Consider the following 17,615-nt stretch of genomic DNA (forward strand, 5'->3'; position numbering starts at 1 on the left):
CAGCAAATTTTCCGAATTTTTGTATTTTGAACGATAAACTATATCGTTACAGTAAATGTAAATACCAGCTTCTCAGTGAGTTCGACTGGAAAGAGGTAGTCCACAAGAACGACATCCTTAGAATTATGCAACAAAACCATGCAGATGCAACTGCAGGTCATTTTGGTGTGTTCAAAACTCATCGCAGATTATCCCTCAGATATTTTTGGCGTGGTATGTATAAGGACGTGGTTGAGTACGTTAAGAATTGTGATACTTGCTCTGCGTATAAACACACGACATCAGCCACTCCAGGTCTGCTAGGGAAGCCTAAAGTCTGCGAGAGACCTTTTCAGGTCATTTCGGCTGATTTAGTCGGACCTTTGCCTAGGTCTAAATCAGGATTTACATTTCTTTTTGTGGTGACGTGTTGTTTTTCGAAATATACAATGTTGTTTCCGTTACGGCGTGCCACAGGTGCCGCTGTTGTTAAAGCGCTAGAGAATTTTGTATTTTTGAACCATAGTGTTCCAGAGACTGTGATTGTGGACAATGGGTCCCAATTTACAGGATCTGAATTCCGTAATCTCATTAAGCGTTATAATATTCCGAAATTACACTACACACCACTGTACACTCCGCAAGTTAACCTTGTTGAGAGGTACAATAAGGTTGTTATGACTGCTGTAGCCGCTTTTGTGAAAGATAACCACAGGTCCTGGGACGAAAACCTGTACAAGGTCCAGTTCGCCATAAACAGTGCGGTTAATGAATCCACTGGATTCTCCCCGTTCTTCCTTGTCCACGCTAGAGAACCGGTTTTAAATGGTTCCTTCTATAAGGACACGGATAAGGAGTACGAGGCCGGAATTCCAAGGGAGGAATACGCAGGAAAGTTTGGAACTTTGGAGGACATATTTGGTCAGGTTAGGAGAAATTTGTTTCAGGCTCATGCAGAGTATGCAACGCATTACAACTTAAGGCGTAGGTCTGCAAGCTATTCTGTTGGGGACATAGTGTGGAAAAAGACCTATCCACAAAGCGACGCTACAAATTTTTTCGCAGCTAAGCTGGCACCTAAGTATGAAAAGTGCAGGGTTGTCAAGGTTTTGTCACCTTTGGTTTACGAACTAGTTAGAGTAGCTGACAACCACCCAATAGGCACTTGGCATATTAAGGATATTAAGAAGTAGATATTTGCCATTACTTAGTTTGGTCTAAACTGTTTGAATATTTAAGTTATCAATATTCAATTAGGAATTTGTATGAGTGTAGTGATGTTCTGAGTTAACAGTTACATTACCATGGTTCAGTTGAGGAGGAATGTAGTGGATGTATGTAGGGATGAATATGTGATGATTGGAATGCTTGTGGTAGACCAACCGGTTGAGAAAGTAAAAATGCAAATATCGTACTTTGGGGATAACGAAAAGGGGGGGTTTTGTGTTTTGTTTTCGTTTTCCTTCTAGATAATGGATCATTTCTGTTATTTTTCCGATTCTGTTCCGAGATCTATTTTCTAGGAGAGTTATTTCGTTTTTTTTTTCTCATATTCCGATTTTGATTCGGTTTTATTTTTCCGAATGGGATAGAGAACGGTTGCCATATCAGATGGACCCGTTCACAACCAGTTTTTCCGTATTTGTTGAGTAACAAATATTAAGATGGTAGTTTAAAAGAGTGAACCACCGTAGGCCTAGACGCATTCTATCAGTCAGCTGAAGAATGATGCCAAGATGTTTCCACTCAAGTGTCTTAGACACCATGAAGTTTTTTTTTTGTATATATTCTTTTTAGAAGTTAGGGTTGTGTAGTTAAGTATAATGTATAAAACCTTACACTGTTTTCAGTATATTTATTTTGTTAGACAATTTTCCTTGTTAGTAGTAGATGTGCGTTCACGCGTAACTTCTGTGTTTTTTTTTGTTTGTATCAGGCAAATTGTTAGTAGTTGTTGGATGACGCTGAGGGCAGCGTGGTTCAACCTGTTGAACCTTTTCGTAGGAGGGGAAGTATTGTGACGTTGTAAATTTTGAACTACTAATTAGCGTTTCGCTTTTAATTAAAATCTATTTTGTTCAAAGTATGTTGGTGCCACCTAGCATCAAGGTGCAGAACTACGCGTGGGTCGATGTTCAGAGTTCATTCGAGCCACAATAGATGGCGTTTGCTTCGTTGTCAATTGTCGTAAAAATAAAACAAAATAATTAAATAAAACCATAATATCATTTGTTTATTGTTAAGTCATTAACAAAACGGTTCTTATAATATATCCTTAGGTTCCGCAAATATTCAAAAATGAATTGGCTTCATGATCAAACTAAATGAGTGCGGCCACACTCGGGTTGCGTCTGGCAACACCGATTGCTGAGATTTAGAATTTTCCTGGAGTCAACATGTGAAGACGAATTTTTTTCGTTCCAGGAAAATCTCACTTCTTTTCGCCCATGGCTTCGCCTGGAAAAATACAATAGTCATAAATTTTAGTCATCCTAACGTATTTTCAATGTTTCATCAGTTATGGTGAGTGAAAAATCAAGTAATGTGGATTCGACAAAATGGCGGTTTGGTTAGAGAAAATCCTAATCTCATGATTTCTTTCAGTTCCAGTTATTTTAACTTCCCAAATAAATGAGGATAATGGGTTGTGGGTGGACTTCTGAAAACCATTGGTGGCCAGGAGTTCAATAGGTGAGTTGTGTTTGATCGGGAAAATTCCACGTGTCGAAATTTTCACACAGCACAAATTATAATCTTGTTTTTCTTTGTTACAGGGTTTACGTTTACGTTTTTAGTTTTCCGTTTGCGTTTTTCGGTTTTCGTATTTATTTCTTTTGCACATTCACGTTGACAACTTAATTGCTATGGATAAGACTTGGTGAAAATCTTTGTAATGAAACATTTCGGTTGTGAAGAATCAAATAAATTGAGTTTTGGATCTTGGCCGATGCCGTCCAGCTACCTTGCAGTCTTCGCACCTACAAGTAAGCAAATGTTTGTATCCTGCAACAGTTTAGTGAACCTTCTTAGTGTATGTGTACAGTAAGAACCCTGTCTTTACTACTGAGCTTTTATTTTGAAACAATTTTATGAATTTTACTGTGTCATTGTCTATTCCATGCCAATGGCATCTTAAATTTAAAACATAGATCTTATGTACTATCTACCTAAGTCATTCTAATGTATCTAAATTAAGTCTTGGCATTAAGCTAGAATAACTAAGCATTATTAGCCATCATTCTGTATTAAGCGACCCCGGTAAAAGTTACATTAAAAACAATTTTGCCTAACATCTAGCAAATTTCATTTATAACACCTCATATGCATTACAAGGGAGTCGACGGCTAGCTTCTATTCTTTACTAGGTAGATAGATCAAGTAAAGTAAATTAAAATTATTTTTTTTTTTCCTCTAATCTTTGTAAGGTGGTAGATTATTCCGTATCCGGGTATATTTCTATTCCGCCCAATTTACCAGCCTTACAGTACTTACATAATACTTTTTTAAATCTCTTTGAGTTTCTAATTATTTTGAATGCCCTCAATATCACCTAACATAAGTTTGTCCCGCATGTAAATATTGGTACAGAACGCGTCACGAAAGTTGAAAGTGTGCGGTTACCGTGCAGGGTTGAGTCGCGAGGGCTGTATATATTAATCAATAATACTTATCAAGATCTGAAGAGACAGCGCCACGGCAGCTGGTGTCACGTAAGAGACGTTGGAGTCTGCCCTTGACACTGCAGTGGGTGATTTTTCGATAGGCCGAGGAATGGGGCAATGGGGATTTTATGCGCTTAATACTCGTCATGATCCTTTGGTTTTATACGTAGTATCGAAGAACAGTATAATGCGCGCAAAACAAGCAGTCCATCTGAAATTGCTACAATATGGCGGGTTGCGCAGATCATAGATTAAATAGACACACAATACCAGCTTGGACCAACGTGTGCAACGTGCACTGTGCGCGCTAACTTCGGAGTTACGTGCGTTTTAAGCAATCAAATGTCACTTGCTTGCTTGAGGCCATGGAGAACTCGCCATGTCCTCAAAGGCTGTCTGCCTCCGCGCTTGGCCAGCGACGTATGGCCTAAACCCTTCTCACTCTGAGAGGAGACGCGTAGTAGTGGCGCGGCGATGGGTTCAGAGTAACTTAGTGCCGTGATGCTGCCGTGGCGGTTGTCAGGACCCAGTTTCAACTTTGGTGGCGCGCTGTAGCCTTGTCGCATGAGATAGTAAAGTTGTGTTTCTCCAAGGCGAGGAGCCGGCGGGCGCGCTGGACAGCCTGGAGGGCCTGCACGCCAAGCGGGGCTTCCTGCAAGGTAAGCTGTGTTGGCCCACCACCGGGACATGCCACCAACGTGACTACAGTGCGCGTCACGAAAGTTGAAAACATTGTACAAGGCAGTAGGCAGCACTACGTCAAAACTATTTGCATTTATCTATATTATACTTCATGTGATATAAAATAACTGTTAAACCTGCGCAGTAGATGATTTATTATATTTGGTGATAAGTAAGGCGTGACAGCGGAGGTGGCTGTACTGCCCCGCTGTTTGTTCGTCAGTCAAATATTTTTACCGCCAACTGTACATAAGGTGTAATTCCGTAGGACGCACATGAGTCCACGCGACAGTCGCGTGCGGCTGTGACGTCACTACTGTCGCGTCGATTGCGCGCTTTTGCATCGATTTCAACTTTCAACTCTTGCAAGTACCTGCACCTTTTACAAGTTTCAACTTTCGTGACGAGAACTGTACTCATTTGACGAAGGTCATGCTGAAACGACCGTTTGACCCATTAAGTAAAGACCTCGAGAGATCTAGAAACTTGACCTTGAACTTCAGTAATTAAAATAAAAAAATATTATGCTACATTCTAAGATAACATTAAACTAATTATAATGTTGATAACGGGTATATACCACGATTAATTTGATATGTTTCATTTGTCGATATATTATTTTATTTGATGTTTGATTTGTGGAGTATAATATTTCGACCCAATTGCACGGGTCGTGATACACAGAAATATATCGACAAATAAAACAATCAAATTAATAGTTGTATGTACCCGTTATCTACATTATACCTAATATGTCGTTAAACCGCGAAACTTCAAATCATTAATTAAATAATTTTTTCTTGTTTCGAAAAATTAATACAAAAATGACCTAATTCAATGTATAAAACGATCAATTCGTCATCTAAATGAGTATGATTATGTCTGCATGTCCCGATGCGCGGCCGCTGATTGTGTTGTCAAATGGCGCGGCTCTAACTCTATATCGGAGCCGCTGCTCTAGTATATTTGTCTCAGTCTTTGTAGTTTGTCTAGAGTTTTGGTGAAACAATAAATGATTTATTTATTTATTATTATTATTATAGCTGGAGGTCGAGGCACGCCGCGTTATAAGGCAAATGCCCAATTTTGCAATTTTATTAGTTTTTTGCGCTCAAAGGAGTCGAGTCGGGACGTTTAGTGAGCTTCGTTTCCATTTTGGCAGCCTCAGCTTGCCTCAAGTTGAGGCTGCTCGCCCTGAAGCCGCTCAATTGCATACGAAGCTCTTACCGACGATCTCGAAATGTTTAATTTTGTCCATTTAGTACTGCGATGCCTTACAGCGAACACGCACTCATCCGATCCGAATCCGTGAAAATACGGATATAAAAAATATCTGACATATGTCATAAGCTACCATACAAAACAAAAAGGAACGTATTTTGACGGACTCGTGTCGAATGAGTGCGTTAACCGCAGTTACCCTTTAATTTGACTTTTGAAATAGCCTAACCTAACTAATTATTTTTTGTCAGAACATAGTGGGGGAAAATTGACGTATCACGGGAAATAAGGGGTACTGATCAACCAATCGCGAGCTCTAGCGCGGTAGAACTCCCCTTGGACCCGCCAAAGGGACTTAAAAATTGATATTGCGTATTTGCTCAAGTTGTTATTCGAGCACCGTACCAGCGCAGCAGTCCAAATAGTATCAGCGGAGAAAGCGTTATCGCTCTGATTGTACTGGACTGTTGGTATAGTTAGTTATCAACACTATCCTCCTGTAGTTATTACACTTCTCTTGAGTTACCACTTAGCTGCCACCCGCGCCTTGACATTCATTGGAACTATCCTAACATGACACGTGCAGTTATGACGCTTCTACACTCTACTTTTATCAGCTCGCTTCAACTCAATCACCAATATAGATAAGATTACGAAGCCGATATTAGAGAATGTCGCCAGTGAATGCCTCACCTGAAGGGGTGATATTTTAGGAGCGATCAGTGAGACGAAAATTGGTACTATGGTATTGGTGGCCTTTACACTAAACTTAAAGAATCTGCGACGGTTGTAGAGAAAAGAAATGAAACTTTCAAAACTAAACGTTTGTCTTTCTTTCTTTTCAAAATTGGTATTTTTAGTTATATTATTAGAAATGAGGAAAACCAGAGTAACCGACTTAGCTCAACGGGTTGCGAAGCTGAAGTGACAATGAGCAGGGCACATAGTTCGAAAAACTGATAGACGTTAGAGGTCCCAAGGTGCTGGAAAGGCGACCTCGCATCGGAAAGCGTAGCTTTTTAAGACCCCCCCCACTCGATGAACAGACGACATCAAACGAGTCCTCTGGATAGCGGCTGTGCAAGACCGTGGCGTGTGGAAGTCCCTGCAAGAGACCTATGTCCAGCAGTGGACGTGTATCGGTCGATATAATGATTGATGATGGTTATTGGCTACTTGAAATCGAAACGATGTACCTAAACTCTCCACAATAGCACAGAATACTATTTAATATTTTCAGTTTCGCTCATTGACTGTTGTAAAAATTTCGCCCTGTACATATTATGAGGCGTGGCTGGTGGGTTCTCGGAAGAATTCCTCGCGAATCGTGATATCATTATTCATCACTTTTGTTTAAGACATTTTTTTGTTCAACTTTGTATGAATGTGCTCATCGATAGAAGCTGTTCGTTCGTAGTCACTGTTCAATCGACAGATAACTAATAGTTGTTTTAGGGTTCCGTGCCTCGTTTTTATGAAAATGAGTGTGAAGAGTACTCCCACTCTACAGTGCATTATTGGGTAGACAGAAGTAGGTGCGCGTAAGTTCATAGATCAAGCTAACGTTTGCCCCTAATTACGTTTCCGCATTAACTTGCGGCGAGTACTGACTACTGAGTACCCAGTACCCAGTCAGTACCTACCTAGTCACCTAGTAGTAACTAGTAACAGTGACTACTTGTGACTCACTGTTTAGAGATGTGAGCAAATGTGTGAATGTACAAACACAATACTCGACACGCTGACGAATATTGAAGTACATACTACGTAATACTATGATTAAAATAATTATTGAATTTAGCAGAATCCATACTATACGTTGCTTTATCATTAAAAGAATAAAAGTGAGTCACCAAAAACCGATCATATAACAATTTGAGTTCCCCACAGCGTGTTTTGCAAGTAGGTATTACTTATTTGTACAGTACAGATTACTTAATTTGTTAAAAATAAATTAACTAAAGATCAAGTGTCTCGATTAATGATCAAGTTGCGTAGATAAAAATTGCAGATAAACTCAGACTGGTTGCTCTACTTGGGTACTTACTTATTGCAGAAATGGACAGCGTAAAGCGATCGCACGGGCACGGGGAACATGAATTATTTATTTACGTGGGTTGCCGCGGAACTCATAAAACATGTTCACTTCTATTAAGATAATCCATTTTGTGGTGTCGATTCATCTTTATGGGATCATGTTTGACATCAAAGTCAGAATTTCAAAGAGCCCATGCCCAAAATGACAGCTATAGCGGCATAGATCGCAATCATCTCTGATTGGCCGACACTCGCTCACCAATCACAACAATTGCGATTGTAATAATGATTGATGCCGGTTTTCCCGAATAGACCTACTGAATTTCAAAAAGCCCAGACAGACTGGGCCAGGAGTCAGGACCAGGCAACCTTACGTAGTCGAAATTCCACGGATACGTACGAAGCGATTTGCCTCCTCGTTTCTAATTCGAGCTGCTATAGATATGGAACGCTTTTCCGGCCTCAGTTTTCCTCTCCAATTTTAATATGGGTAACTTCAAGTCGAGAGTGAATAGGCATCTTTTAGGCAAGCGCGTTCCATCTTAGGCTGCATCATCACTTGCCACCAGGTCTGACTGCAGCCAAGCGCTAGTCTATAAATAAACAGAAGATGTATTTTCTAGGTAAATTTTTCACAGTAATTAGATAGGTTGGAAGGACAGACACAACGAAAGGTACAGCAACACATCGATATGGTGTAACTGTGTCGTTCACACTGTAGCTAGGTATAGCGACCTGTATAGTTGCTGACAATGGGAGCGCGACCGACACTTTCGCCGGAGGTCGACTGCGCACTGCGCCCGCGCCGCCGCGCGCCGCATGCTATCAAATGATGTTTGTTTCTGTATCAAATATTATTTATACTAATATATCTATATTAATACGTACCTACCGTTGACCTAGATTCATGAAATTTGTCAGATAGGTAGGTCTTATAGCACACGTATGGGGAAAATCCGAAAACTGTGAATTTGTGGTTACATCACACAAAAAATATGTCTTCCTGAAAAAATAATTAGTATTTTCAACTTTCAAAGTAAGATTAATGTACTAGGTGGGTTATCGACTATCCTATGAAAGAGCTTTACCTGTACATTCTAAAATAGAGTTTTATTTATTTTTATGCGTTATATTTTTTGATTTATCGTGCAAAATGTCGATAAAATACGACAGTAGTACGGAACCCTCGGTGCGCGAGATTGACTCGCATTTGGCCGGTTTTTATTAACTATTTTTGTATGCCACAAGAAGATTATTTATGTGTTGTGCAATAAAACTGTAGATCAAAACTTATAATCCCCTAATTAAAATCTGCAATGAATATCGGTCAGCTTCCGTCAGCATTTCGTGTCGGTGACGGTGTTACTTTAACTGACACTTAAAATAATTGCAGGAAGGAATGCAATAGTTAGTACACTAGTGGACTGGATTACGTAAACGGTAAACGATCGCGTGTGAATGCATAGCGACTGTCGGTGCAACCGGCGCGCGACGTGTCGCAAACTGGGCGATGCACCTCTACTTGTTGCATTGCAATAGCTACAAGTTGTATACAAGCGGGCGTTACTTTGCGGGATTCCATGATTTACAACAAGGAACTACAAACTTAATCCATACACAATCTCTAAATAATATTATTGAATTTTTTCAACTTAGACATTTTTGAATTTTGAATTTTATCATAGACAAAGGCCACGCGCGTCAAAGTTTTTTGCATGCCTAGTATGTAAGGCAAAACATTTCTACTGGACAATATTATGTAATAACATCTCAGGGGGAGGGCGAGCGCGTGTGACGTGCGGGCGTGACGTGCGGGTGTAACGTGCGGGTGTGCGGGGCGTCCCTCTGCCTTATACCCAGATTGCTATCTCGACCTGTCGCGTACTAGGTATGGTTTCAATTTTTTTTTAATGAATAAAGATAAAGATTTGGATAAAGAATATTAGCCAAGTTAATTGCTGACTAATAGAATAGAATAGATTTTTTTTTTATTCATGTAAACTTTTTTTAAGTACTTATGAATAGTCAGGTAGTTTTAATTTACCAATTTACACAATAATACCGGAAGCTTGTGCTAGGCGATAGGTACGACAATAGTGTGGACAATAATAAAACGGGTGGGATTTGAACCGGCGACCTTTCGGTTTTCAGTCCACTAATTTAACCGTTGAGCTATCGAGGCTCTTTCGACTTTTGGAATGGGTGTTTAGTCGAGTAGTGATCTAAATGGCTTGTTTATATCGCTCGGTCTGGCTATGAGTTAATTGCGCGGGGCATTGTGCCCGCCGCCGCCCGCGTCCGCTGTGACGTGTGACATGGGGCCGCGTGACTCGCATCTCTGGACCATTGTGTCTGCCAGCACTGCGCCCGATGACTGGCGCCGCACAATACCGGTCTGTTGTGGAGGACGCAGCTAAAAATCCTTTGTTTCCTTTTGTCATATCCGCTCCAGTGGCTTTATCACTATAATCAACGAATCTAATGTCGTCCGTCATCAACTGATACACGTCCACTGTTGGACATAGTCCGCTTCAGGAACTTTACACGCTGCGGTGTTGCGCCCGCCTGAAGCGGCTCCCTGCGTTGATGTTCTTGATGTATGTTTAGATTCATTCTCTATAGAGACAGTTGGCTCCAGTGAATCGGTGCCTACCTCCATTGTCGCGGCGGTACTGAGTACTGACACACTGACCTTCTGGACTTGTATCTATGTACAATGTCACTCATAACTAGAGCTTCCTGGTTCACTTCGCCACTAAGTGACACGACAGCGGCTTGAGCTGAACAGCGTAAATGCACGCCGAGGGTCCTTTGTCAATCTATTGTACTGCAACTATATGTAATGTTCATTTCATTTATTTGCGCTATTTATACTTCATTGATCACCACCACCCATATTATAAATGCGAAACTGAGTTTGTTTGTTGGTTTGTCCTTCAATTACATCGCAACGGAGCAACGGCGATGTGATTTTTTCATGGATATACTACATGATAATAGAAATACAGCTATTATAGGAGTTGGAGGAGCAGGGTTTGTATATTTTTGCCTATGGTCTTATATCGATAATTTCATCCCTAGTGGGCAGTCCTGGGCGGTCGACGTAATATAATATTTCCAGTACATACTCGTATACAATATCGCATGCGGCGCACGCGCAGCCCACACCGCACTTCCGGTATCACGCAGCACGCTGTGTGCAGTCGCTCCAGTTGTTCCTCTTCTGCATATTTGTGCACCACTGCGCTGCGCACTGACGTAAGCTTGTACTGTTACTTGGTGCTTACTTGTAACTACTGGCAGCTAAACTTCGCGGAAAGAGCACCTATGCCTACCTAACAATCTGCTCAATAGTTAGAGATTCTATACAACATGTAAGATTTAGAATAAAATAGAATTGAAACATTTTTCATTCAAATAAACTTTTGCAAGTGCTTTTGGAGTCGTCAAAAGCATTGATCACTGCACTGGTTCGGAACGCTATTCCTACCGAGAAGAACCAGCAAGAAACTTCAATTTACTGTAATATTAAGAATACTTGCCATAATCACTACCTATATTAGAAATGCGAAAGTGTGTTTGTTTGTTGGTTTGCCCTTCAATCACGTCGCAACGGAGCAACGGATCGACGTGATTTTTGAGAGTGACAAAGGTTACTTTTTATCTTGGTAAATTAAAGGGTTCCCACGGGATTTAAAAAAACCTAAATTCACGCGGAAGAAGTCGCGGGCACCACCTAGTGATATATAAATTGAAACCGACATAGAGTTGATCCTATCCGTTTAACATCGATGCAATATATCGATAGCTGTAGGTGGACGTGACCGTTGTGCTCGAGTGTCGACAACAATGACATGGAGTGCTGGGTAACCATTTACAGTTGCGATTATCGTCATCATACCATACACTATACTGTAGTGGTACCACTTTGTGTTCAATCGCTCTGCTCTATCTCTAACCGTTCAAACTGTACATCGAGATCGTTGACTGTAACAACTGACAAGGCTTAGGTTCGCATTGTTCGTATTTAAATGGCTAGTAGTAGATGCTTATTTAGATTTTGCTTTTGTTCTATTAAATGAATGTTAGTAGAAATAGAGTCGATCTTGAGTCGATATTTGATACATTTTCTAAATTACCTATTTTTCGTGACTTGGCTCCTGAGACCTGACCACGGTAGTATACAGTATATGTATATACATAAATATATCCTCAGGTTTGTATCCCCAAATTATTTCAAAGTGAGTGCACAGAAATATCGATTGGCGAGTGCCGACCCGCATTTGAGTGGCATTGGCTGGGTGCTGGGTGCTGGGTGCTGGGTGCTGGGTCAGATTGTACTAGAGGTCACTGGCAGTGCGGGCTCAAAGCTGTTTACTTGTTACTGTAGGCAAGGTGATAGCGGTGATAGCTTAGTGGTAAGACGACGCCCTCCTATTCCGAGAGTACGGAGTACAGACACGGACCTCTAACTTTTCGGAATTAGGTATGGGAATACATTAAAGTCAAAGTCAAACCATTTATGCAAAGTAGGTACCATTGTACACTTTTTGATTGTCAATTCTTGGAGTTGTAATTAATTACGTAAACATAAAAGTAAAACTGCGAGGGAGTTAAGAGCAAGAGGGGGAGCGTGGTGACGTGGGGGGGAACCTGCATGCCTGACAGTTCTGTGTAACTAATGTTCTCAAAGTTGTCAGTGTGTGAAAACTGTCGATCGACTTACTAAGCAAGCCTCTTGACGTTTGATAAAAAGTAGCTGATTCGACATCATCCCTATTGCGATGATTGTGATGATCATCACATCAAGTCCCGTACAGATGTAGGTACGTATTGTACTCGGAGGAACCCGGTGTCGCGGCGTGCTGGCTTTGTACCGATACCTCATACCCAAGTGGCAGACAAGTGAGCACACACTACACACTACACAGACACCGCGGCGCTATCATACATCGGCAATATTTGAGGCCGAGCGTGTGAAGAATGTTTTATTGTTTGCTCTTACCCTGTCGTGCTTCTGGAGAAGTATCGTATTTCAATCGTATTTCGTCTGCTTTCTTCTTTAAATATATGTATAACAGGAAAAGGTGACTGATTGATCTATCAACGCACATTTAAACCGACGACGGGCTGGATCTGGCTACATCCTACGCACGACCTGACGTAGACATTCCTAACAAAGGATTTTTGAAAATTCAACTTAAAAATATGGGTTTGCAATTTGTGGATCACGCGGACGAAACTGCCTTCATTTAATTTTGTTGCTAATTAGTTGAAGTTTAATTTAGTTATATCTGATACTTAAAGTTTAAAGTGCTAGATGACAATCATTCGCCGACAAAATCATAGCGAATTTTGTTGCCTTCTGTTCAAATCTGATAATTCGATAGAATCTGAAATCTACAGTGCCATACTTTACTACAGACTACAGAGGATATTGTAAGAGTATATTTCTAATCTTCTATCTAAATATGTATATAAAAGAGAAATACCACTCTCACTCACTGACTGACTAATCACGAAATCTCAGAAACTATAAACCCTACAAACTTGAAATTTGGAAGGTAGGTTATTTCTATGACGTAGGTGTCAGCTAAGAAACGGTTTTGAAAAATTCCCCCCCCTAAGGGTGTGAAAGGGGGGGTTGAAGGTTGTATGAAAGTAAAATAGGGGAGCAATTTTTTTATAGAAAAGTTTTAACTATTGTTATTTTTACTTGAAATTTGAAACGTAGGTTCTTTTTAGGGGATAGGTATCAGATAAAAAAAGGATCTAACGAAATACTCCCCCTAAGGGGGTGAAATTGGGGGTTGAAAAGTTATATGAAAATCCTATGTTTTTGAAGTTAGAGATATGAAAATTGGCATTTAGGTATTCTGGGTTCCGTGCCTTAAGGTGAGACTGACTGAGTAGGTAAGTGAGGCCTTTTGCAGCAGGAAAATTTCAGATCTCATGAGAAACCAGAAATTTTACGCGGACGAAGTCGCGGGCAACTGCTAGTAATTTATATATCATAAAGAAGTAGGTAATGCATTTAATAACTTACTCTTTCTTTACTAACTTTTCAAATAAATAAATACACGATTACGTGCACTATTGCAGAACGTGAACGAGCTAAACAGCCGAGAATGTACTACTGTATTACGTATTGAGCACTTTCCAGAGTTTTCCTTTTAATATGTTTTTAATTCTTAACTGGCCCGTAGCAAAATAAACCTTACTTCCGCGAACATTTCACTTCATACGTGCTTCGCGTCTTAACTACTGAGTTATTGGGGACAATTAGTTTTTTATTTTTTTTAAAGAATAAACAAGTTAATTGCTGCCTAATATTCCCTTTTTCCCTCCAATTAAGCGTAAAAATCACCTCATTTTATTACTACAGTCCAAGACCCTAATAGAAGTGAAACTCAGTACAGAAAGATCAATTTTGTTTTACAAGCAAATCGTATTCCGCTTATCGTTACAATTTGTACGTATCGAGTATCGACAGTCGACACTCGATATTACGATAGCTCAAGATTAGATAACAAATTACAAAACAACACTGGCATTGTACAATGTAGAGTATACGTGGACAGTTGTACCTCTCTATTCTCTAATGGTCAATGGCACTCCCTAGTTTATTGAATCACCTGAATGGACGAGGGACGAGGGACTGAGGCGTTTCTGTCTCTGTTAAAATTGTAATGATGATGTGTTCAATTGGAAATCACGTTGCTCCGTTGCGACGTGATTGAAGGACAAACTACTACTAACAAACAAACACACTTTCGTATTTATAATATGGGCAGTGATTCCAATGTGACATATTCTGTGCTTGCGCACTGCTGAAGGCCGCAGTGCGCATCATTATCACTTACGCCTACCTAAGTACCTCCACGTCAAGCTAAGTGCCATTGTATGTAGACATCCGACAGACATCGCTAACCACACGTTATAATATCTATTGCCTTTATCACGCACCTAGTCAACGCTATCATCTCTATTTACCCAAAAAATGTTTTTACCTAGTCCGACACTTTGAAACTATCCAACCGGACTTGCCCCAAACTAGTTTCATTGGAAAGGCAATAATACGAAGATGGATTTGTAGTTTTTTTTACCGTAATCGCACACGTCGGGTATCCGCTAGTTTATACATACTTTTCTTTAGTGAGTATTTCACAAATAAAATAAAATTAAAAATGCAAATAATATTCGCATTGTTATGTGAAGCGTAGCATGTTATCGTGATAGTCCGTACTTGAGTAAGAATTGAACTTGAATGTTGCTTGTTATTGTTCAGTTTGCTTATTTATTATAATATGACCTTTGTCCGTGCGCTCCTATCGAGGCCGTTTAAATCCATACTAATATTATAAATGCGAAAGTGTATTTGTATGTCTGTCTGCTAGCCTTTCACGGCCCAACCGTTCAACCGATTTGGACGAAATTTGGTACAGAGATAGCTTGCATCCTGGAGAAGGACATGTTCCCGCGACTTCGTCCGCCCGCGATTTAGGTTTTTAAAAATCCCGTGGGAACTCTTTGATTTTCCGGGATAAAAGTAGCCTATGTTACTCTGCAGGTCTTTAACTATACACATACAAAAAATCACGTCGATTCGTTGCGTTGCGACGTGATTGAAGGACAAACCGATAAACCAACAAACAAACACACTTTCGAATTTATAATATGGGTCGGGATTATCAAATTTACAATCGTTGTTGTTTATTTCACATCGTCCCTGTCCTCACACGAAGGTCGTCAGGACTCTGACGTGTCGGTGTGGTCATTATCCGCCGTGTGCGGCGAGTGGCGACGGAAGAGCATCCTCCTTAGCGCGGGGTACCTGCATCCGCCAGCAGCTGGACCTTGGCGGACCACACACACTCCCGACAGTCGCCGCTCGTCGTCCGGTCGCCGCGACTTGCCTCTAATCGCGTTGTTAGTCCGCGAGTGGGTGTGGTCGGTCGAGTAGCTATAGTTGTTGTACGATGAAGTGTTTTTGTACTAAAGTCCTGGGTAGTAGAGGTAGGACTCTAAGTGTCTACACGGGCACGTTCTCCGCTTACTCTGAATTAAAGAAGATGGCACAAGATTTAGGCTTTCACAAGAACAGCTTTCCCCACCCTGACCTGACGATGAGTGGATGACATTAGCGTGATGTCTGATAGCTAAAGTATTTTGTGACTATCAAGTATCAAGTAGACATACTAACTAAATTAGTGATAAGTTTTAAGATTGTGTACATCGAACTGGTAGAATACATGATACCAACTGAAATATATTCAGGTAGGTATTCACAAATAAATAAACTTGAATAAATAAATAGAAAAGTTATGAGGAACATAATAAACGGTAGATTAATCCCAGAAAGAGGTGTAGGAAGGAAAATAAAAACACAGATAAAAGTTTGGAATAGAGTCCAACTCAGATAGTTCGTGTTGTAACTTCTACCTAATCGCATACTGCAATGCTTTTACTGTTCCCGATATGAAATACTTGGCAGTTAGCGCTTCTTAGCCAGTCATTCGTTTTGGAAGGCGAGAGCTGGGACCGTGTACACATAGCGTGTAATTTGTATCCTGCCCACTGCTCACTGCCCACTGCCCACTGCCCGGCGGCTCGCCGACTCGAGAGTTTCCTGCACTTTCACTGCACCTGCCGACTGCCCTTTCGCCTTCGCCTTGCTCTACAGTACTCTACCTACTCACTCTCTTCATTATGTTATTATGATGTGTTTTGAAGGATTTGTGTGTGTCTATGAAGGATATATTTCTCATAGTTTACTTCTGTATAGATTGACCTCTAAAAAAACATCACTTGCAGGTAACTTGTCCCGTGTGCATCGATTTTCGGATCCCGATGCTGCATGATTTTGTTTGTAAAATGATCATCTTCGCAAAATGTAAAACTGTCATGAGAAGGTCACCAATTTATTTGATTGAGATTTTTTCAGAATTATGTGCATTTTAAGCAATTAAATATCACTTGCTTTCTGACTTGTACTCAATAGTGGGCCGGCGCGGCGCTATGGGGTCTCAGGCGGCACTGTGCAGTGGGCAGTTTGCAACACGTCTGTTGTCACACTCGCTTCATTAGCTATCATTCCTACGTTTACTCTTTATCACTTAATGAGATTGGCGATTTTAACAACATCCTATGAACAGAATAAGTATGATTTTGAAATTATTTATGTACTTAATAGAGCCTGTTTCCGAGACTTCATAGTTCATACGCGACGTACGAATTTAATGATCCCATAACTAGGATGTTGTCAAAATGTTTTTCTAGTAAGTATCTACATTATAATTAGGAAAACTACGTGCGGAATCTCAAGTGTTCTGGATACATTTTTCAGTATTTCAAAGTTTCTACCTACTTTCTTGTCCCAATTTCCGTTAATTGCATCAAAAGAAAGCAGCGTATCCTTTCAAGCGCCATAAATAGACACATTACATTTGAGGCAGTAGTCAGTACACGTCTCATCAATACAATTCAACGGGTCACTTGTGTGCTTCTATTTATATGTTTGATGTGCATTTGATTGGTATCGCGACACCAATGAGGCAGAGCCGTTGATGTTGGCGGCATGCGCCAATCGCGCGATATGTGATATGAGAACAGTTTAACTTTACACGACTCATTTATTGTTCGTCGTGCATTTGTATTCTATCCCATATTATGACCAGTTTTTATTAGAAAGAAGAAGTCCAGTAGTATTGCTGGTTTTTCTATTAACTAGGGATCTTAGTTAAAATCCTATGTTGCCGTAGTCAACACTTGCTAAGCTAGTTCAAACTTCAAAGCCCTGGAATCTAAGTTTTGAAGCACTAATATAGTGATTGTTCCACAAAAATTGCTGACAGTAAAATGTGGAGGCAGCGTGGCCGACGACGGCCTTATGAAACACTGCCGCGGCAGTTGTGCTACTGCCCTACATCTATTGCACGACTGAGGAATTGGCATTTGATAACGTCAACAAGATGACGTATAGCAGACCAAACTCATTATGCGATTTCTTGTAATATATTATGCGAATGTGGATAT

At 40.5% G+C, this 17,615-nt stretch overlaps 1 protein-coding gene across 3 annotated transcripts in view; it reads left to right on the forward strand.

Annotated features, from left to right (window-relative positions):
• Past1 (putative achaete scute target 1) overlaps positions 1-17,615 on the forward strand; it is a 41,618-nt gene that overhangs the window by 13,754 nt on the left and 10,249 nt on the right. For 2 of the 3 annotated variants that reach the window (XM_069505905.1, XM_034980134.2), the window contains exon 2: positions 4,235-4,300. The exons of the other annotated variant lie outside the window; for it this stretch is intronic. In XM_069505905.1, the coding sequence (XP_069362006.1) occupies positions 4,235-4,300 (66 nt within the window). The remainder of the gene's footprint in view (positions 1-4,234; positions 4,301-17,615) is intronic. 3 annotated transcript variants of the gene reach the window in all.

Source organism: Maniola hyperantus, chromosome 21 (assembly GCF_902806685.2).
Source record: "Maniola hyperantus chromosome 21, iAphHyp1.2, whole genome shotgun sequence".
Classification (NCBI taxonomy): domain Eukaryota; kingdom Metazoa; phylum Arthropoda; class Insecta; order Lepidoptera; family Nymphalidae; genus Maniola; species Maniola hyperantus.